This window comes from Ctenopharyngodon idella, chromosome 7 (assembly GCF_019924925.1).
Source record: "Ctenopharyngodon idella isolate HZGC_01 chromosome 7, HZGC01, whole genome shotgun sequence".
NCBI lineage: Eukaryota > Metazoa > Chordata > Actinopteri > Cypriniformes > Xenocyprididae > Ctenopharyngodon > Ctenopharyngodon idella.
Window position 1 is genome coordinate 29,950,261 of NC_067226.1, and position 23,181 is coordinate 29,973,441.

The 23,181-nt window shown below is 35.8% G+C and overlaps 2 protein-coding genes across 12 annotated transcripts in view; both read right to left on the reverse strand.

The window, feature by feature from the left end:
- Positions 1–23,181, reverse strand: part of si:ch211-163c2.2 (protein turtle) — a 91,636-nt gene that overhangs the window by 13,957 nt on the left and 54,498 nt on the right. Inside the window, exons 1-6 of one of the 8 annotated variants that reach the window (XM_051901563.1) lie at positions 11,149–11,267; positions 6,270–6,305; positions 5,838–6,092; positions 5,330–5,587; positions 4,105–4,356; positions 3,711–3,983 (exon numbers count right to left, since the gene is read on the reverse strand). In XM_051901563.1, coding sequence (XP_051757523.1) covers positions 3,711–3,983; positions 4,105–4,356; positions 5,330–5,587; positions 5,838–6,092; positions 6,270–6,305; positions 11,149–11,179 — 1,105 coding nt within the window. In that variant the 5' untranslated portion in view covers positions 11,180–11,267. Of the gene's footprint in view, positions 1–3,710; positions 3,984–4,104; positions 4,357–5,329; positions 5,588–5,837; positions 6,093–6,269; positions 6,306–11,148; positions 11,269–23,181 lie in introns of those variants that run through there. The other 7 variants (XM_051901564.1, XM_051901565.1, XM_051901566.1 and 4 more) reach the window with 7 other exon arrangements.
- LOC127516715 (sialoadhesin-like) overlaps positions 3,135–23,181 on the reverse strand; it is a 101,833-nt gene continuing 81,786 nt past the window's right edge. For all 4 annotated transcript variants that reach the window (XR_007931056.1, XR_007931054.1, XR_007931055.1 and 1 more), the window contains one exon: positions 3,135–3,251. The gene's annotated coding sequence lies outside the window, so the exon portion shown is untranslated. The remainder of the gene's footprint in view (positions 3,252–23,181) is intronic.

The window sequence follows — 23,181 nt, forward strand, 5'->3', positions numbered from 1 at the left end:
TAGAAAACAACCAAAACAATCCAAGGTTCTTATTTAGTACAGTGGCTAGATTAACAAATAAACAGACATCACCAGAACAAAATATTCCACTACAGTTTAGGAGTAATTTTATGATTTTTATGAATTTCTTCACTGAGGAAATCGAAAGCATCAGAAATACAACTGTAAATGTAGAGTTTTATGATTCAGCCTCAATTATCGGCCCTCAAGAACAGTTGCAGTGCTTTACAACTATAGGACGGGAAGAGCTAAATAAACCTATCATTGCATCTAAACCAACAACATGTTTATTAGATCCAATACCCACTAAACTACTGAAAGAGTTGTTACATGTTACAGAAGAGCCTCTTCTCAATATTATTAACTCATCTTTATCTCTAGGTCACGTCCCAAGACCATTCAAGCTAGCAGTTATTAAGTCCCTCATTAAGAAACCACAATTAGAGCCAAATGTAATGGCAAATTACAGACCCATTTCAAATCTTTCTTTCATGTCTAAAATACTAGAAAAAGTTGTGTCGGCTCAATTGTGTCAAAAATTTTATTTATGAAAAATTGTCAGGATTTAAGCCTCATCATAGCACAGAAACTGCACTTGTTAAAATTACGAATGACTTACTTCTACTGACCAAGGCTGTATCTCAATACTAGTATTACTTGATCTCAGTGCTGCGTTCGACACTATAGATCATAAAATACTCTTAGATTGATTACAAAATTACACTGGTATTCAGGGACAGGCATTAAGGTGGTTTAGATCGTACCTATCAGACCGCTACCATTTTGTATATTTAAACAGGAAAAAACTTAGATAACATCAGTAAATTAAGGAGTGCTGCAAAGATCTGTGTTAGGCCCTCTGCTATTTTCAATATATATGCTGCCACTTGGTAATATTATATGAAAACATGAAATCAGTTTTCACTGCTATGCAGATGATACTCAGTTATATATTTCATTATGACTAGATGAAATCTCTAAATTATCCAAATATCCAGAGTATATTAAAGATATAAAACATTGGATGACCAGTAATTGTTTATATAACTGTTACTTCATCCTCTACAGGGTGTTATATTAGACTACAACTTGTCCCTTGAAAATCATATTTCATGTGTTACAATAGCAGCCTTCTTCCACCTCAGAAACATCGCTAAGCTACGGAACATGTTAACTGTTTCTGATGCAAGTTAGTTCATGCATTCATGACGTCTAGACTAGATTACAGTGCTTTGTCCTGCATTCTCAATAAACAAGCTACAAATAATCCAGAATGCAGCTGCTATCTAGGAAATATGACCATATAACACCAATTTTATCATCTCTACACTGGTTACCTATTAAGTTCTGTATCGATTATAAAGTATTGCTAAGGCCCTAAATGGATTAGCTCATGTGTATTTAACTGATCTTTTATCGCCCTACAATCCTTCACGTTCTTTAAGATCACAAAACTCTGGACTTCTAGTTGTACCTAAGATATCTAAGTTCACTAATTAGTGGACTTTAAAGGAGGGAGAGCGTTTTCACATTTGGCTCCTAAACTCTGGAATAACCTTCCTAATAATGTTCGGGGCTCAGACTCACTCACCCAGTTTACATCTAGATTAAAGGGATAGTTCACCCAAAAAATATCTTCAAAATATCTTCCTTTGTGCTCAACAGAACAAAGAAATTTATATAAGTTTGGAACAACTTGAGGGTGAGTAAATGATGACAGAATTTTCATTTTTGGGTGAACTATCCCTTTAAAGACGCATCTCTTTAGCCAAGCATTCACATAATGCATCTCATATCCTTGTACTCCAGTTATATCAGATCAATTGCACATGACTATCTTTGCTTAATGTTATGAACAACAGCTACACTAATTATTCTCCATTTGCTTTTCCGTTTTACCTCGGGACGCCCGTCCCAAGGTGACTAGAGAGTATATCAGCTTCATTTGGATCCAGCCTCTTATGAAGACTTCAGATGACCAACACCAGATGGCGCCATCCCCTGCGAGGACTTCAGATGATGCAAACTCTGGATCAACATGCACCATTCCAAATTTTCTATATATCCTAATCGTTGTTAACATGTTTTTATTGCTTCAGTGATCTCATTGTTTCTACTATTGCTTAAATTAATACATTGTATTACATAGTATATGTACATTGCTGAAATTACAAAAAATGGACACAGCCATCTCTGATAACAGATTACTCTAAATTGTAATGTTGACATGCATTCTCTGTAAAGCCACTTTGAAACGATATGTATTGTGAAAAGCGCTATACAATCTTTGTAATTAAATTAAAGCTATTAGTTAGTATTTTTGGGAAAATGGCGTTACCTTCGTTACACAAAGGATTTCTGTAACCTATAGCTTATTTAAAACCTCCAACAATGAATTTAACAGTTGGGTGGCTGTGTTGTTCATTTGATTTTTTTTTACTAAATACTCACATTACATCTGATTTAAAACACTATAATGCAAAACTAATATAGCATTAAAATATAAGTTATGTCCTGCAGAAAATAATTCTTACCACAATGGCCAGCACAAGCACTCTGAGACCCAAAACCAGTGACTTCAATTTAATTTTGAGTCACTTTCCCCAACATCACTGTTTTTTTGAAGATATATTTGGTAAAGATGAGCTATTCTTCACTATTTGTTGAAGATGTATGCTTCTTTATTAAATAGAGCAGAAATTCAAGACATGGAGAAATAAATAAGGACTTTATCTGAAATCAAAATGATAGCTTCATATTAATTACAAAATCATTTTGGCAAAGAATGAGGATATTCAAAACATTGAAAAACAGAAGAAAAAATGTGATAAAGATACGTTTCAAAAGGATGTTTGTGTAGATCAGGCAGAGTTCATTTGAGCCTTATTTTTGTCAAGTTTAGACAAATTAAATATAACTAAATAATTTTAAACAAACAAACAAACAAAAAAAACAGAATGGGATTCATTCATCAGGACTTTCACTCCTCTGTGACAGCATATTGATTGATCTCATCAGACTGAGCTGTAAAACACAAAATAAGGAAAAATGGACACATTTAATTATTCATAATGATGATAGATCAGGTTAAATTAATCTGTAGGAGAACAGATCAGACAGAGAGAGTCTCTCACCATGAGCTCTGTAGCATTTGACTCCTATAATGATGGACACTAGCAGATATGGAGAAGCTGCCAGTAGAAAACAGATCAGTTTGAGAACTGAGAGAAATGGCAATGGAGCTTCTGAACCTGAAAAATTAAATAACCAAATAATTCCATGATCATCAAAACTTGTTAGATCTATAATAAATAAAAATAATGTACCCTCTAGCGCCACCAACTGTTTTCTTCTGCTTGCAACTTTTCGATCAAAAAAATATTACTGTGTAATGTAGGGCTCAGTGAAGCCATTGATTTGAATTTCTATTAATTGGCCACCATTCTGGAGTTTGATAATAGCAATTTTTTTTTCAAGTCACCAAAGTTAGCACTAATTGATCTTCAAACCAAGCCACATTAAAGTTATCAAATGGATCTTTGAGTCTTTTTGTAGAAATTCTGCAGTAAAAGCACAAAGAATCTAAAGCTGAACTGAAAAAAGCCTGTATTTGAACAAGGTTTTTTGGTTTGGTTTGGTTTGATTTGTGTCTGAATGTAATCAGATTGATGTGAATCAGATTGATGTGAAGAAGACATTCTCACACTCACCTGATAGCGTCAGTGTAACTTCATCACTGGTGTGTGAGTATCGTGATCCGTCCGTCTCATTTCCTCTACAGCTGTAATGACCTGTGTGAGATTCATTAACAGAACTGATTCTGTATTCCCATGATTGACTCTCATGAATCACTGAATCATCTTTCTTCCAGGTGTAGCTCCAGCTAGTGACGTCTGTCTCCTGTATGGTACATGTGAGAGTGACCGTCTGTCCTCTGAACGCTCGTCCATCAGGCTGAACACGCACTACAGCTTTGGGTCTCTCTGTGCAAAATTAACTGAAGATTAATTTAACTGACAGCACATGATATTGTTGATGGATGACATTTTTCTGCTTAACATTACTATTATTAAATCAGATTGCCCTGTAAAAAACAGCACTTACCTCTTACTGTTAGCTTGACTCTTTGACCTTGTGTTGTGGCCTTGTTTTCTCTTTGTACACCACACCAGTACTCTCCTCTATCAGAGAGACTCACGTCTCTCAGTGTTTCTGTTTCAGCATCAGATTTTAATCTCACAAAGTTTTTGTACCAGGTAATCATCAGTCCAGTTGAGCGTCGCACATCACAGCTCAGAGTAACTGTGTCTCCAGTGAACACTGAACTCTGGGGCTTCACAGTCACTCTGGGTTTATCTGTAAATATTTCATGATAATCTTGAGTTAATATACAGTCTTCAGTCATCATCTGTCACTGCTTATGATTTCTATTATTTATAGAAATTAAATTTAATATTCTTTGTAATACTTTTCTCTGTTATTGTGAGTAATGTAATTATATGCAACTTTATGTTCATCAAACATTCATGTAAACTTTAAGAATGAATGTGTATGAGGACAAATCCTGTGCCTCAAAGAGTCAAATGATCCCTTTTTAATGAATTGATCTTAAAAGTACACAAAGACCTATTGTAATCCCATTTTACCTCTAAAACATTAATCAACGTGCAAAATTATTATTATTATTATTAGTTCAAATGACTTAGATTGGTGGTTTTGCACTATTATCGTTGCTGTATATACAAACCCCATTACAGAAAAGTTGGGACATTTTGTAAAATGCAATAAAATCCACAATCTGTGATTTATTTATTTTTTTAAATAATTGAAATGATTTCCAATGTTTTCACCAAACAACATAATTGTATTTTGTAAATATAAACAAATTTTGATGGCTACACACTCCAAAAAAGTTGGGACAGAGGCAAAATAAAAGTGAAAAGATTATAGAATATCCAAGTTAACACAATTAGTAATAATTGTACCAGTAATCATTAAAAAAAAAAAAAAAAAAAAACACACATCTGTGATATCTAGAGTACAAACCATATCCATTAACATACAGATATGTTGATCAATTGTTCATGATAATTATAATTATGGGGGCAGGTTGAAGGCTGGTCTGATGTTTTCATTCATCAACAATTTGTAGGGAATAGAAAGGAGACTGACGACACTTTGTTTATTAAAAATGGTTTGGATTAATCTGATCTACAGTGAGTCAAACCTAAACTTTATCTCTCATTTGGTTAATAATAATCCAACACAAAGCAAACATTTTAATATGCCATCTGAGCGATCCTGATGTCAGTCAGTGATGATCACTCACCAAACACAGTCAGAATCACTGCATCACTCTTTTTAGAGCAGTCTGATCCTCTGCAGCTGTAACACCTGCACATCTGTTTGATCTGTACAGTGATCTTGAGCTCTTTCTCTTCAGAGGTGTGCGCTGTATCTCCACACTGCCATCTGTATGTCCATCCTTCCCCCTGTATGTCACATGTGAGAGTGACAGTCTCTCCTCTGAATATCTGTGATGGTTCAGGCTGAACAGTCAGAACAGGTTTAGGTGTCTCTGGAAGAACTGAACAAACAGAAATTATGGTTAAACATCTAACAAAGTCAAATTAAGTGAATTGACTCAACCTGTCCTAAACCCTGCAGAAATGTCAATGCACAAAAGAAGATATTTTGAAGAAACAACACTGGATCCCATTGACTTTCAATATATGGATGAAAAAGGTTTTTTGTGTTTTGTGCACAGAAAAAAAATACAAGTTTGAAACGATACAATCACCATACATTGAGCATTATATGAAGAGGATCAGACTCACATGACACAGTCAGTGTAACAGCGTCACTGAACTCTGACTTCTGTCTGTCACTTTTTCTCTGTCCTCTACAGGTGATGTTACTGCTGTCAGATACCTCAATTTTGAAGCGGAATTCTCTGCCAGTGCTGAAGGGCTGAGATAATCCATCTGTAAACCAGCTGTATGTCCAGTCGTCTTCATTTCCTGGTATTTTACATCTGACAGTGACGGTTTCATTTTTGTCAGGCTCTATAATCACTACAGGCTTTAGGCTCTCTATAACATCACATAAAAGAGATCTTAAATATGAATGGTATTAGATATTTGTGTAGAGAGACCGCTTATCTGTGACACAACAAACTCTTACTGCACTCGAAACACTGCTATAAACACGTTCTCTTTCTGTTTCACTGTGTTATATGTGAGACGATTTTAAAGAAATATATAAATCACCTTTAGTTTGTCCAGGCTGGATGTTTGAAATCAGCACTACAAATCAAAAGAGAAAAATCACATTGATTTATTTGTTGTTGCTTCTAAATACATAGAATAGGACTGTATGAATATATTTTAAAACATTGGTTAGAAATTCCACATTCATTTTCATACATAAATGCATAGTTTAAATCAGCATTTGAATAATTTATGTAAGGAGTAATTGACGACGGGCCATTGAAGTATTAGAAAATAATGCACACTTCAGGTGGTAATGTGGCCACGATGCGAAGCAGGTGTGCATTATTTTCTAATAATTCAATGGTCTGGAGTCAATTATTCTGCTTATACTATGGTTACCACACCTCAAGACACTGTTTAGATGTTGTATTTCAAGACATTTGTCAGGTTTTTGTCCTTAAAACACTAGTGTGGGACTAATTTCTTACGCATCTCATTCCAAGCCTCCGTTGCGAGGTAAATTAAGTTGCTAAACTATTTTACTGATTAATTTGTCAGAGCAGCGCGGACAACACGTTTCTGTGCGAGCGTGTGTCCGACTGTCCGTACTATGCAGTATGTGTGTGCCTTTGAAAGAGAGTTGTAAACTCTATTTAGTTGCTGTTGTAGGCTGTAGGACCCAGGGGCGGATCTACCGGGATGGCAACTGCCACCCTAAGAAAAAGCTTTGCCACCCCAGAATTATCACAGAAAAAAAAATATAAATGTTACAGTGTTTCAAGTACTGCTTTTCAGCAGCGGCGCTTCAATGTGATGACATAAAAAAAGACAGCGCAACGCAAAATAATGGCAAGAAAACACGTCTTTCAATAAACTGTGCATAATCGTTGGCTGCACGCTCACGCAGCGCGCCCAGTGTAGTCAGCTTCATTAACAAATGACTCTTATGAACCGGTTCTTTGTGATTAAAAAAAAAAAAAAAAAAACACAGCGCAGCCATACGGAGCACTATAAATCATGCGCATGATTTATAAATCGAGGGAACGAAATAGTAAATCGTGCGCACGATTTAGCCTACTATTTTTTTCCTGCATGTCATGTCCGGGGCTCCGTACTACGAAGTTCACTTACGAATTGTTTTTCCATTTGTTCGTGAATCAGAAAATGTCTGCTTCCCGGCTAACTCAGAAGTCCTCTGAGAAATGTAATCCCATCCGAATGTCTGAGATTCATTTCGTAATTTTTTGGCGAACTGATTCTCCGACCGCCCGCTCCACTTTCATCATGGATAAAGGTCCTTTTGCCATCCGACGAAACAATAACATGAAATTAATAAGATGATCCCGATCACAGAAACTAATAGCAGCGTTAGGTAAAAATATAAACGTATTTTATTTTTTCTCGATTGCTAACACAAGTGATTCAGTTGGCCCAGTTTCGCAAACCATCAGTTCTCAAAACAAAGACACATTTCTCAAAACGTTTAACAATGACAACATTAGCAAAACTTGTGACACACCAGTGGAAATCTGAGAGAGAGCTGAAAGAATCATTTACGGGGGTTTTAAAGTTAAGTTACACATACAGTATAATTATAGTACACAGTACCACTACTTTAGATGAGGGAATGTACTTTTTTAACTGTACTGTAATTGATAGTATGCTGTATTGTGGTTTATATACATGTACTTTTCTCATGCTTTTCATCTACTGCCAGATCACTTTTACAATAGTAAAATGAAAATTAATTTTTTCCAAAAGTTCATTGTTTCATTTTACCGTATCTGCATCTGTTTTTGTATAGTGTAGTAGACATTGAGCTGCAAAATAATTCCTGAATCACAATAAGAGAGTTGTTTTTTTTGTTTGTTTTTTTTACAGTGTGAATTGATCTCACTAGTGTTCAGTGCAGAAGTCTGTTTATTTGTTACGTTTTGTGTGTCATCTGATGCCAAAGTTTGATTTTGTCAGAAGAGAATAGGTTTTTGACTAAACATTTTATTCTGACCTGGAAGTTTGAGGTTTGTGCAAGTTGGTGTATTTTGAGATTGTGTTTATAGTTGTGAGGAAATGAGAATTGTTTCATGAATTGTGCTTTAGCAATCAAGAAAAGCAATAACTAGATTGAAAAGTTTGAAAGACAAATTTATGCTGGCTGATTGACATAAAGCCAACTTAAAGTCTTGTTTAAAAAAGTAAATAGTTTGGTGTGTTAGGCCAGAATATTTAGATGTTCTGGGTGTTTGCTAAAGTGTTGCTAGGTGTTTGCTAGGCAGTTGCTGGGGTGTTGCTAGAGTATGTGGTTGATAGGGTGTGTGCATGAGAGTATTTGGCTGATAGGGTGTGTATCTGTGAGCATGTGATTGATAGGGTGTTCTGGGTGAACACACAGACATTCTGTTAATAACAGAAACTCAAAAATTGTTTGCAAAACTGTGGAAATTCAAAAGTTTTTGTTGCTTTTTAGCTTGTACTAAAACGTGATTTATACCATAGAAGTAGCCTGTGATGTAATATGAATAAAACTACTCATTTCCTTTTGTGATACAAGCTCAGACTCATTCAGAATCTGTTGAAGTTTTTCATAGTGTCTTGACTTGGTGCCATGATGGATATTGAAATCTTGTTATTTATTTTTAATTTTAAACAGTATAGATGAATACGTTCTGGTAATGCAATATTTGTGAACACAATTGTGTATGTTCGGCTATAAATCTACAAAAAACTATGCATGGGCGCTTGCTTTGGTGTTGCCACCCCTCATAGACCTCATGCCACCCCTTTGCCACCCTATATATAATTTTCTAGATCCGCCCCTGGTAGGACCTATTGAAATAACTGAAATCATTTGGTGAAGTGATATGGAACTGTATGCGGTCAAGACCTGCCAAGAACTACTTTAGCCGTCCGTTTCCCTGAAAATAATTGCACAACTTAGAACGTTCGTCAACCAATCAGATTCGAGCATTCAACAGGCCCGTAGTATAAGATGATTATAAGGTGGAATAGAAAAAATAAAACTGGCTCATTAACAGAACACTTGTTTTTCAGACCAATTATTTTAAATGTTACTGTAAGACAATAACAAATTATTATTATTATTTTATAAAAACACTGATCTTGTGCTTATGTTGAGATCTCTGTTGTGGTGTTGATCAGTACAGGAGAATGCTGCATCCTCACAATACATATTCATTCTTCAGAAAATACAATATTGGTTTACAGAAAATATCAGTCTCTCCAGAAAAGGCTCAATTCTTCTGATGATTATATGCAATTATATATATATATATATATATATATATATATATATTTTTTTTTTTTTTTTTTTTTTTTATTACAGCAATATAATGCATTAGAAAAACTACATTAGGGTCAATGATATGATGTGCATTTTGTGTCCAAGTACATTATTATTTTGTTTTAAAATAATTTGATAAATTCATGACACTTTATTCTATGAACTCTATTTAGTTTTTTTTTTTCATTACATTCAAATAATAAATATTATTTTATGTTTTGGTATCTTAAAACCCCAAAATATTAGGTGGTGTAACCGTCCGCACAAATGAATAGACTAACATAACTATTTAAAATGGTGTTTTAATAATAAGAAATTCAAACTAAAATACTATGGCAAAATATTATGTTTGAAATCTTTCATATAAACTATAAAAAATCTATTAAAAAAAAATACAACATTTTATAAATATCAGTAGTTTTAAAGCTGTAGAGATAATTGAAAAATGTGTGTTCTCAAATGTCAGGGTGGCAGTGTTGCCAAGTCCGTGGAATTCCAGCAGAATTAGGCTACTTTTAAGTCGTTGCAGCAGGTAAAAAAATATTCTGTGGGTTGATTTCCACCCCTGTACGTATGATTTTGGTGCTCCAACACCCCCCAGACATAAAAATTCAGTGGAGAATTCAGCCGCATGATGGACAAAATCTCATTGGGCTATTTTTGTTGCACAGACCTGGCAACCCTGCAGGGTGGCACAACTGCAAACATGGGTCTTTTATTATGAATTGACAAGGTAATAACAGTAAGCATGATAATGCCAATTGATCCTTGAGGCAGAGTGAAAAGGTTTGTAGATCTCGCTCAAAGACTGATAAAAATAATATGGGTAAGTTACTTTCCACGTCAGGTGGTACAACCAGTGTAAAACTAGGAAAATGCTATTTTATCATAAACTTCTTTATCGTATTTAAAAATATCAAATCAACTCTATATCTATTCTTTCAGATCTATAGTGGCAGTCGATAAGTGGAGAGATGAAGGATGAAAGAGGAAGAATGAAGATGTTCATTCCTAAGAACAGTTAGCTGATGCTGTATTGATACAACTGAAACCACAGTGTGAAGATCTTATTTGGTATGTAATCAGTGCTTCATGGGAAGTTGCATCATTGTGGTCATTAACGTCACTGGTCAGAGTTTGCGTAAACTGCAGAGCATCTCACAACATCATCTAATACATGGTCATTCTACTGCTGAACTATTCAACAACTCCAGGAGTTTCCAGAACAACAAAACCTGACAACAATCTGAGCATCTGAGTTCCACATCACAAGTAAAGACTAAATGTAGATGCACTAGTGAAGATCTGCTGAAGAAAACAAAGACAGCAACTTTACACAACATGACAGCATGTCCGATTCAACACACAAACCATTACAAACCTTAAACTGAACGACTGAAGACGTCACAGTAATGATCAAAACACTGATCTCATTCAGCTACAGCAAATCAGAGTGTTTTTCACTTTCACACACACACACATACAGATATCATGAGCTACAGATACTCAAATTATTAGCAGCATGAATGAAAAATAGACTGAATGCTTAAAAAGATGAAATACAGATGAACACTGATTCATTACATAATTATACAAAATGCAAAAATGATGCATAAATGAGAAATGAATACTCACAGAGCATTAGAGGAAGTGAACTGAGCTCCATACTGATCTATTAATGACACGCTGTCAAACACACATTCTGTCTTATAGACGCAACACTTCCTGTCCTTAACGAAGAGTGAGAGCAACAGAGAGGAATTAAATAGACACAGAATATCTGATTCAATTGCCATTCATTGACAATGTGGTGTTGTGTTGCTGCATATGGTTATCATGAAAAATTTGGCATCTTAGTTATGATACTTGTTTAGTCAGGTATAACATATTTGGCAGCCATCTTGGCAACACCCCATGGATATTGTATAGGTAATAGGCAAGTCTGACAGCTTCTTTACACTCAAATAATTATTATAGTTATTATTAGTTATTAATTTTTTTTTTAAAGGCTGGTTTAGACTTTTTATTACAGGTAATGAATGTGTGGGGGGTTAAAGCAAACAAAAACAGTCATAGTCTCAAATAAACCTCAAAATTCAAATGTTGTGAAGTAAAAGTCAACAAAAATAGTTATACTCAAGTAGAAATACCAAAAAAAAAAAAAAAAAAAAATGCACTGGATATAATACTATGTAATGCATCTCTGGTACACTCTTAGAAGAAAAGGTGTAAGGATTCTGTCAGTCACTTCATATATAGAACTTTTTAGGGGTTCTCATCCTGTGATCATTATATGGATTTAGTTAATTCTGTTTTTTATTTTAATTAAATTGTATGAATTAAACAGCCTGTAAACATATTTTATCACTTGAAAAAATTGAAATATATAGATCGACTGCAAAGGGGTCCCTTCTGAAACTTAAAATGACAAATGAGACACCCTACAGTGGACTTCATGATCACGGGCACACAGCGGCCATTGTAAATCCACAAGACTGGAGTATTAGATATATGTTACAGTATATAATTTCATGGAGGATTTAGTATTTTAAGTGACTGAGACAATGTTTAAACAATACATACAAAACATAAAAAGTACATTTTTGAAGTCACAAAGACAAATGATGAAAGTATGTTAAAAGATTTTCCAAGTTTTAATGTGACCTTTTTATGACAAAAAAAAATGAGAAATGTTGAAATCATAAAATGATCTGTAACATTTTTAAATAGCAGGTGCTGCAAATACTTGAAATACCCTAATTCACTATTCCCTACATTAGTCCACTAATTGTCCACCTGAAGGAGTGAATGAAAACGAGTGAGTGAATTCAGACACTGAGTGCGCCGGAAGGGCTGCCGCTTTTGCATGTTTAATATTAGCAAACTGACAGCTCCAGTAGTAATGAAAAGATTTATCTTGAATTCTGTCATGGAAACTAGCATGTATAAACCTTAATTAAACAATATAATAATCAATTAAAAAAGGAATTTATACCTGTATGATATTATGCCGTAGCCACATTGGACCAGAGGTTTGGAAAATGGATGGATGGATGATTCAGCTGCGGGCGCCATCTTCTGGTCAGATACGGGAATTCATTCGGTGTGACCCTCACAGTGCATTGTGGATATATTCTCTAGCCGTTGAGCATACATCATTTGTACAAACGCTAGTGAGGTGCATTGTGGGATTGAATGAGTGCACTCAATACCGTCCACTATGGTTTTGGACAAAACAAATGGAGCCCTATTTAAGGGTATAGGGGGCGATTTCAAACACAGCCATTATTTCTGACTGTTCTCTCAACATTCAAAACATTCAGTTTTTTAAATGTTTTAAAAACATTTTTTCCTGGTTATATGAATGTTAAGGGAATATTCCATTTTATAATTTTGCAGACATTATGGAAACGTTATATGAATGTTCACTGAAAGTTCTGAAACAAGTAACATTTAAAAATGCTAACATTTTGAGAACATGATTTAATACCAGATAACTTTTAACAAACGTTCTATTAACGTTACTGGAAGAACGTTTGTTCATAACTTTGAGACCTTGCCAGACCATTCGCTGGGTAGGAACTAATCGTATGGCAAATTTCATTGTTCTTGAAAATAAAAATATTCCTCTTTGAGAAAGAAATGATGACTGCATGGTTTAGCTGATGATCATCGTGTCTCACCAATGACCATCAAAAAAGGTGTGAACATCTATCGTGACATCATCATTACGAGAAATGATGATCTTTATGAGATCTCTTGTTTTCCACACTGACTATCGTTTACCCCATTATTTTAGCGTAAGGTTTGCTAGTTCAACTCTGTCTGTTCCCTCTATTGAGCTCATGGGTATTCTGTATTCATCAGTCCAGTGCATGTAGTATTTCATTGCCTTCAGTTCATCATTAGACAGCTCATTCAAGATCTGAAGAAGAGTGGCACCCCAGTTGCGTAGAGCTGAGCCTGTGGGAATGTGATCAGATGAGCAGGAATTATATATTGATTCACTATATTGAATAAGTGTGTACAAATATTTTTATACAATATTGTTTAATTTGAATGAAAATAAGCAGTAATGCAGTATGGCGACTACTTATAAGAGTGAAGTCAGTTTTGCACACATTTGCAAAATTTGTAACCGATTATGTTTATTCTCTGCCCATATAAAGTGATTTAGGGCCTGTTTCCACCTGGTATTAAGATTAATTTTAGTTGATCGGATCACAAGTGGACAACGCTAAATACAGGTGTAAACAAGGTGTAAAACGTTTTGAGCTTGTCCACGTTCAACCACTTCCGGTGGCCTCAACCATGAAGCCGGATTAGCTGGCTAGCTGTTATGCTGATGATACTCAGCTCTATATTTCTTCGCGCCCTGATGAATCTTACCAATTCACAAAATTAATGGAATTGCCTTTTTTCCATAGTGCATCCTGGTGCCATGTGTTCCCCAGGTAAGTGAAGCACACGCACCCGGACATCCACGTGATGTAAAAGAAAATGTGATTCATCAGACCAGGCCACCTTCTTCCATTGCTCCGTGGTCCAGTTCTGATGCCCACTGTTGGTGCTTTCGGCGGTGGACAGGGGTCAGCATGGGCACCCTGACTGGTCTGCGGCTCTGCAGCCCCATACGCAACAAACTGCGATGCACTGTGTATTCTGACACCTTTCTATCAGAACCAGCATTAACTTCTTGTGCAATTTGAGCTACAGTAGCTCGTCTGTTGGATCGGACCACACGGGCCAGCCTTCGCTCCACACATGCATCAATGAGTCTTGACCCTGTCGCCGGTTCACCACTGTTCCGTCCTTGGACCACTTTTGATAGACCACTGCAGACCGGAAACACCCCACAAGAGCTGCAGTTTTGGAGATGCTCTGACCCAGTCGTCTAGCCATCACAATTTGGTCCTTGTCAAACTCGCTCAAATCCTTACGCTTGGCCATTTTTCCTGCTTCTAACACATAAACTTTGAGGACAAAATGTTCACTTACTGCCTAATATATCCCACCCACTAACAGGTGCCGTGATGAAAAGTGTTATTCACTTCCTGTCAGTGGTCATAATGTTATGCCTGATCGGTGTATGTCTGTCTGTCTGTCTATCTATCTATATCTGTCTGTCTATGTCTGTCTATAGATTCAAGATTCAAATAGCTTTATTGGCATGGTGAAAGAAATCTTTACACTGCCAAAGCATTAATAACACTATACAATAAAAAATAAATAAATAAAATAATGGTCAGACTGTGTTCACTAAGTCTGTATACTCAGGACTTTTCTAAGTTTAGGATTGCTTGTTGTACTCAGGTATCCTGCCAATTTATATTCTCTGTTTAGGTCCAAATAACATTCCAGTTTACTTTGTAGGGTTGTTGTGTCTATCCAATGTTTTAGGCATTTTTCTTTTTGTGTTTTAATTATTTGGTTTGGTCTTTCTAAATGTTTTGCGATTTTTTTTTTTTTTTTTTTTTTTTTTTTTTTTCCAGACACGTGGTTTGTGTAGTCAGCTCTAAGATCAATTGGCCAAGGGCATTTCTTTCTGGCGTCAGCTCTTGGTAGTTCAGGGCTTTGTGATGGAGGTCTGTTTATCACTATTTTTTGATGAGTGGTGGGTTGTGGGTGGTGGAAGGGCCTGTAGAAATCTCGTTCCAGGACCGGGGCCCCTAGGGAAGACCCTTATAAGCCCTCCAGGCCTCTGGGCCCACTTTACACAGTAGAGGGGCAGGGTTTAGCTCCAACCCTGATCAAACACACCTGAAACACAAACAAATCTTAGCAAAGTCTTCAAGAGGGGCCCCGGTCCTGGAACGAGATTTCTACTGGTCCTCCCACCACCCACAACCCACCTCTCACTCATCACCGCAGAATTGGCAATAATGCAATGACCAGTCAACTTCACAGAAAACTTGAAACAAATCATGTGACCAGCATACTCCAGACAGACCAGACTATGATAAATGAAAAAAGGATTTGATGAAAAAATCTTTCTTATGCCCCAAACAGGACAATAAAAACTATGTGACTTGTGGTTCACATTGCCCGTTTTAGAGTTAAGCTACAGCCCTGTGTCACTCCACGACTACCGTTTTTTTTTCTTTCGTTTTGTCATGATTTGAGCGTTTAGAAACAAAATTTATGAGACAGGTGTTGTCAGATTTCATTGGTGATTTCAAATTTCAAATTTAATCAAAAGCTTGGCAAACAGCTTTGGAGAATTTGATGTTTCCCCATTCAAAGAGATAGGAAGCTACACTTGCATTCCTGAGAGGCGTTTCAAAGATGGCCGCCGAGTGAAATGACTTATCTTAAAGGGACTTTGATTAATTGAAGAAAAAGACCTTCATGCCAAATGGAGTCAAAAGCTTTTTTTGAAGAAAACAAAGCATGAGAATTTTTTTTTCTTTTGTTTTGGTTGATTTGCTTATCAATTAATTTATGGAGAGTATATACAGTATATGGTCTGATGTGCAATATTTTGGTTGGAAGCCAGTGTGACATTTGCTCAGGACATTTCTGTCTCTGAGAAAATGGGCTAGTTTAGGATGTTGCAGAAAAGTTTATCTAGGTTGCTGTTAGTTTGGTAGTTGCTGGTAGTTATTAGGGTCAATCTGTCTCCGTTTTTATGGATTGGGGTAATAAGACCTTTGTTCCAGATGTTGGGGAATATACCTGAACTAAGGATGATATTAAAGAGCTTGAGGATGGCTAATTTGAATTTGTGGTCTGTGTATTATATCATTTAATTTAGGATGCCATTGACACCACAGGCTTTTTGGGTTTTCAGGGTTTGTATTTTATCAAATAATTCAGCTAGTGTAATTGGAGAGTCTAAGGGGTTTTGGTAGTCTTTGATGGTCGCCTCTAAAACCCTTAGTTTTTTGTACAGGGCATTTTGTTCCCGATTGTTGACTATATTACTAAAAAGGTTGGAGAAGTGGTTTATCCAAACATCTCCGTCCTGGATGGCTAGTTATTGATGGTAAGATTTGTTTAGTGTGTTCCAGTGTTTCCAGAAGTGGTTGGACTCTAAGGATTCTTTAATTTCTCTGAGTTGACTTTTTGTGTTTTGTTCTTTTTTCTTTCTTAAAGTATTCCTATATTGTTTGTTTTTTGTGATAGAGATGACGGATGTTGTCATTGTCAGCATCTGGTTTGATAGGATTCTTACTTCTTTCCTAAGTCTTTTGCAGTCATTGTCAAACCATTTCTCAGTGGCATGTGGTCTTTTTGGTTTTCTTTTTGTGTTTTTTAAGTTGGATAATGTTGCTGATACCTCAAATATTCTGTTCAGCTTGTCTACTGCTAGGTTTGTACCTTCACTGTTGTGCGGGAAAGGAGTGGCAAGGAATTGATCTAAGAGGACTTGAATATTTGGTTGACTAATTGTACTTAGATATGTATCTTCACTGTTTTGTTTCCATTTATACGTGTTTCTAAGTGAGTGGAGCTGGGTTTGTTTAGATGCTTCTTGGTCTATATCTGTCTATGTCTGTCTGTCTGTCTGTTTATGTCTGTCTTTCTATCTATCTATGTCTTCTGTCTATCTATGTCTGTCTGTTTGTCTTTCTATGGCTGTCTGTCCGTCTATCTATGTCTGTCTGGCTGTCTGCCTATCTACGTCTGTCTGTCTGTCTGTCTGTCTGTCTATCTATGTATCTATCTATCTACAGTGGGGGAAATAACTATTTGAAAGAAAGTGCTGTGGTCAGATGAGACCAAAATTGAGCTCTTTGGCATCAACTCGACTCGCTGTGTTTGGAGGAAGACAAATGCTGACTATGACCCCAAAAACACCATCCCTACAGTCAAGCATGGAGGTGGAAACATTATGCTTTGGGGCTGTTTCTCTGCTAAGGGTACAGGATGACTTCACCGCCAATGAACAGGGCCATGTACCATAAAATCTTGGACGAGGACCTCCTTCCTTCAGCCAGAGCACTGAAGATGGGTCGTGGATGGGTCTTCCAGCATGACAATGACCCAAAACATTCTGCCAAGGCAACAAAGTGGCTCAAGAAGAAGCACATTAAGGTCGTGGAGTGGCCTAGCCAGTCTACAGGCCTTAATCCTATAGAAAATCTGTGGTGTGAGCTGAAACTTCAAGTTGCCAAGCGACAGCCAAGAAACCTTAAGGATTTAGAGATAATCTGTAAAGAGGAGTGGACCAAAATACCTCCTGAGTGACCAACTACAAGAAACGTCTTACCTCTGTGCTTGCCAACAAGGGTTTCTCCACCAAGTACTAAGTCATGTTTTGCTCAGGGATCAAATACTTATTTCACTCACTGAAATGCAAATCAATTTATAACCTTTATATAATGTGTTTTTTCTGAAATTCTGTTTCTATCCATTAAAATAAAATAAACCATAAACTCAGAAAAACGAGTTAATAAATAAAAATTCAAGACAAGTTACAGCACATGTGCGTTTACAGTAAGCTATGACTTCCATGCAGGAGGAAAGTGATTTGATATCAGTCAGTGAAACATTAATCATTTGTGTGCCATTATGCAATCAGTGGAAGATGTATGTTTCATGCCAGAAGATGTATGTTTCATGCCAGAACTTTGTATATGTTTTCTCGAGAAGTTCACTTTCCCGTCTGCTGATGGTGTTTGTGAGTAGTTTGGCAGGACTTTCTCTTTTAAAGAACCCCAGGACTGACATCATGCTTATCAAAAGTGATTGTAAAACATATCTGCAGCCAAAATTCTGCTGAAGACATCCAGGAGCATTTGAGGAAGGCATGCTTTTGCAAACATTATGGGGCGATTTCCCGGACAGAGATTAAGCCTAGTCCCAGTGGTGTAACATAGTAATGACAGGCCCCAGTGCAGCTATTATGACGGGCCCCCAGGGCTGCTGAAGCACATATACAAGCACATATATGCGTTTGTCTAGAAGGGAACCTTATATAGGCTATGCAAATTTGTGTCTAACTTAGAATTTAGACCAGCTAAAATATATTGGTAGACCAACAATTATCAATTAATTAAGTAATAAAGACATGTATTTAAGAAATTTAATAAAAACAGAAAGACGTCACGTTGTGTTTCAAAGAAGACGCATGTATTACTTGGATATATATCGATATTGATATACACTGTGCGTATATATATATATATATATATATATATATATATAGAGTTAATTTTTTTTTTTTTTCACTTGAAATGGTTACTAGAACTCACTTGATGTTTTCATTTTGAAATATGCTTTGCGCCGGGCTGAACTGGGAGAGTAAATGTTGAAAAAGTGTTATTTTATCCATTTTTTTAGAAAGATGAGAATATGGAGAGACTTCTTACTGTTTAATGTTCTATTATGTAAAAATTTTTATGTTAGTGTTTTTTGGAGATTAACATTGTGATGAAGTGTAGCGCTTGTGCTTGGGTTGAGGACCTGCTACCAAGATTTGCCTTTTCATTCATTCATTCATTCATGCAAGCAAGCAAGCAAGCAAGCAAGCAAGCACTATGATAGTGCTTTGGATCAAACCAGTATAATTTTTAGACTGCCAATGATTATCACATGTGTAAATGGTTATGTTTAGTTTGATGCTAAAGGACAAAACAAAAGCATTAATAATCATAGGATTATTAGAATTCATCTATTTATTCATTTCTTTTTTTTTCACAGCTGATGTATTTCGCTTGCTTTAAAAGAACTGTCTCTTGTTTAGTAAAGTTTTTTTTTTTTTTTTTTTTGGATTGCAGTCTTTTTCTACTGCCATTGTTTTCCTTGGATTTGCTTCTCAGTTCCATGCAATTTTAAGCTTTTCTTGGTTAATTCCATGTTTTCTAGGCAACCTCTCTCATACTAATTCAGATTAGCACAGTTGGTTTTAAATTAATCTAGTATACATTAATTCAGGACTCCATAGTCCAGGTTTTAGTAATCTGAACTTAATCTGTGTTTCAGAAAGCCATTTTTTAAGCCACGATTAACTATTCTAGATTAAGGCCTATCCTGTCTTAATTTAAACCCTGACCGGGAAACCGCCCCTTAATGATACATTTTAACATATTAATAATACAATTAATGAATTATATTAATATATTTTAATTAATTTTAAGTTAGGCCTATCTCCAAGCCCCCCTGGAGGATCACTGGCCTACACAGTCATTATGCTATACCACATCGCCCTCCACTGGATGTATAATGAGCAGCAATAAACTACATTTTAGCATTTTATGAGGTCAAAAGTCTCTTCTGCTCACCAAGGCTTCATTTATTTGATCCAAAATACAGCATAAACAGTAATACTGTGAAATAATTTTTACAATTTAAAATATTTTCTATTTTAATATATTTTAAAATGCTGAATTTTCAGCCTCATTACTCCAATCTTCAATGTCACATGATCCTTCAGAAATCATTCGAATATACTGATTTGATGCTCAAGAAACATTTATTATTATTATCAATGTTGAAACAATTGTGTACAATTTTTTTTCAGGATTATTTGATGAATAGAAAGTTCAAAATAACAGCATTTATCTGAAATATAAAGCTTTTGTAACATTATAAATGTCTATACTATCACTTTTGATCAATTTAATCATCCTTGCTGAATAAAAATTTTAATTTCTGTAATAAAAAAAAAACTGTTTTCAACATTGATAATAATATTAAGAAATGTTTCTTGAGCAGCCAATCATCATATTAGAATGATTTCTGAAGGATCATGTGACACTGAAGACTGGAGTAATGATGCTGAAAATTCAGCTTTGATCACAGGAATAAATGAAAGTTTACTACATATTCACATAGAAAACAGTTATTTTAAATTGTAAAAATATTTCATAATTCACAATTTGTACTGTATTTTGGATCAAAAAAATAAAGCCTTAGGTGAGCAGAAGAGACTTCTTTTAAAAACATTCAAAAAAATCTTAACTTTTGACCGGTATAGTGTATTTCTGTGGTTATTTTGGTGAAAGTACCTCAAAAGTAACTCAAAAGTAGTGTAACGCATTGCAATTCAGAGACAGTAATATTGTAATGTAACTAATTACTTTCAAATGACAGAAACTAGTAATATATAATGTATTACATTTTGGAAGTAACTTGCCCAACTCTGTGGATGACAATTGTAATGAAGGTAAAGACGATTACAGCGACATTACGGCCGGAGTGGGACTCATTTTCAGCCCTGGAGTTTCATGCCTTAGACCGGCCCACTTTAATTCACGACTGTACTGTTCTCTACAACCCCTTTGCTTTCCAGTAGATGGCAGCAATCCTCCACTAAACCCAGGCACATTTTTCATGTCTATCAGTATGAATGAAATTGTGAAAAGTAGTTTTTTTTTTAAAGTGGATTTAACAATTTTTTTTTTTGCTATTTTATATAAATGTATATACTTAAATTATTACAAATTGAGGCAAATAAATAACAAAAAATACCAAAAATCCCCATAAACTGCACAACTTTACAATATTACGTTTGTTTAAAAAAAAAAAAAAAAAAAAGATACATTGTTACAAAATCACATTTTACTGTCTGGTTATGTAAGCAAGTTAGACAGAAAAATGAATATTGTTGCCCAATGTGTAATAGCATAGCAAGCAATAACATAAGTGATAGGCCCTATATTTTATTATTTGCCTACTATTATTACGCTATGAGTAATAGCTGCATACATGCCTTTATCTTTTGCATGTTTCCCCTCTTCCATTTTATTTATTTACCTAAATCGGCCTCCGGTGGCTTAGACCTTTTGTCTTACCATAATTTAGTGCTGATTTAGAACTTGTCCCGTTCTCCCTACAGACGTCACCTCATCCCTTCTCATATACTTTTGAGTGAGTTGTCTTCTCCGGGCGCACACTCCGAGTCCCTCCCGACCAGGTTAATTTACCCACAGGGTGACATGATATCATTGACGTTATGTGCAAATGAATTGTGAAAACACGATCACGCATTCGTTTTTTTATTTTTTATTTTTTTCTTGCGTTCTGCCCCCGGCAAGATGCCGCCCTGGGCCTTTGCCCAAACATGTCGCCCATGTCTAAATCCGCCACTGACTGATTTTAAGGAAAAGGTAGGCTACTCAGCTTAGTACATCTGGCCGCGTTGACATATTCTAGATCATATCAACACAGTGCCATGACAACACCGGCCAAAAAAAAAAAAAAAAAAAAAAAACAGACCAAAGCTTCATGAAGCAGTGTTTTGAAATCACCCATCACTAGATATTGTTGAATAAAGTCATTATTTGTTTTTTGGGCGTACAAAAAGTATTCTCGTCACTTCATAACATTAAGGTTGAACCGCTGTAGTCACATGAACTGTTTTAAATACATCTTTAGTAGCTTTCTGGGCATTGAGCGTGTTACTGTCTTGCTGACAATGGAGGCCTCACTGAGCCATCGGATTTTATCAAAAATATCTTAATTTGTGTTCTGAAGATGAACGAAGGTCTTACGGGTGTGAAGCGACATGAGGGTGAGTAATTAATGACAGAATTTTCATTTATGAGTGAGCTAACCCTTTAAGTCAACTTGCAAATGTGTTGTCAAATTGTAATATTTTAGATCAAAGGGGTTCAGATGATCAAAAAGTTTGGAATCCCTGGAGCAAGGAATGATGCAAAATCACATGGACATGCACACACTACGTATGGACACTTAGTATGTACATAAATGGACATGAAATCTTGATTTGAGTTAAAAAGATAAAAGATGAAGATAAAACACAAAAATATTTTTTCATAAATCTCATTCTGATTTAGCAGATGCTTCTTTTCAAAGTGATTTAGAAATGGAAACATCACAAGCAATTTGTCATGAGAAACAACATTAGCAGTACAAAAAGCCAAGTTTAAAGTATAAAGTGGATTATACACAAGCAGGAGCAGAAGAGAGATGCAGAACAATTTAGAAAGACATGGAATTAGCACAATGTAGGAGATTGGTTGTCAGCAACAGATCTCAAATTCACAGTTATAGCATCATTATGCAAAAAATATTGGATTGCAGAATGCCACCAGCCACCAATTTTAAGTATAAACAGAATAATAAATGGACTTTTGTCTATTATATGCATTAGACTATGACCAAATACAATGTGGTTTAAACTTACATATAATTAAACAGAGTTTCAAAACTGGAGGAACGGAAACTGACCACCAAGAATGCAGATTACAAGGAGATGTGCAATAAAACATTAATCACAATTATCAGACCTACACAAAGTTCACCCTCAACTCCCAAGCAGACCAGACCAACAACAGACTATCTAATGCAAATTGCAAAAACCAGAGCCATAAGCTGTCCAGAAACCCTCAACCCTCCAATTTGACTAGATGAAACAGCTTCCAGGAGTCATGCAGATTTTCTTTGACGAACCAAGTTGAATGGAAAGGTTATGATGAAGTGTTGGGTTGGCACCGACCACAAGCAGTTCCGTCTTTGCAAGGTTGAGTTGAAGGTGGTGGTCCTTCATCCAGGCAGAAATGGCTGTCAGGCAGGCTGTGATGTGAGCTGCAACCGTCAGATCATCTGGTTGGAATGAGAGGTAGAGATGTGTGTTATCAGCATAGCAGTGAAAGGAAAAACCATATTCCTGAATGACAGATCCTAGTGATGACATGTAGATGGAGAAGAGAAGTGGTCCAAGCACTGAGCCCTGAGGTACCCCCGTAGCAAGATGATGCA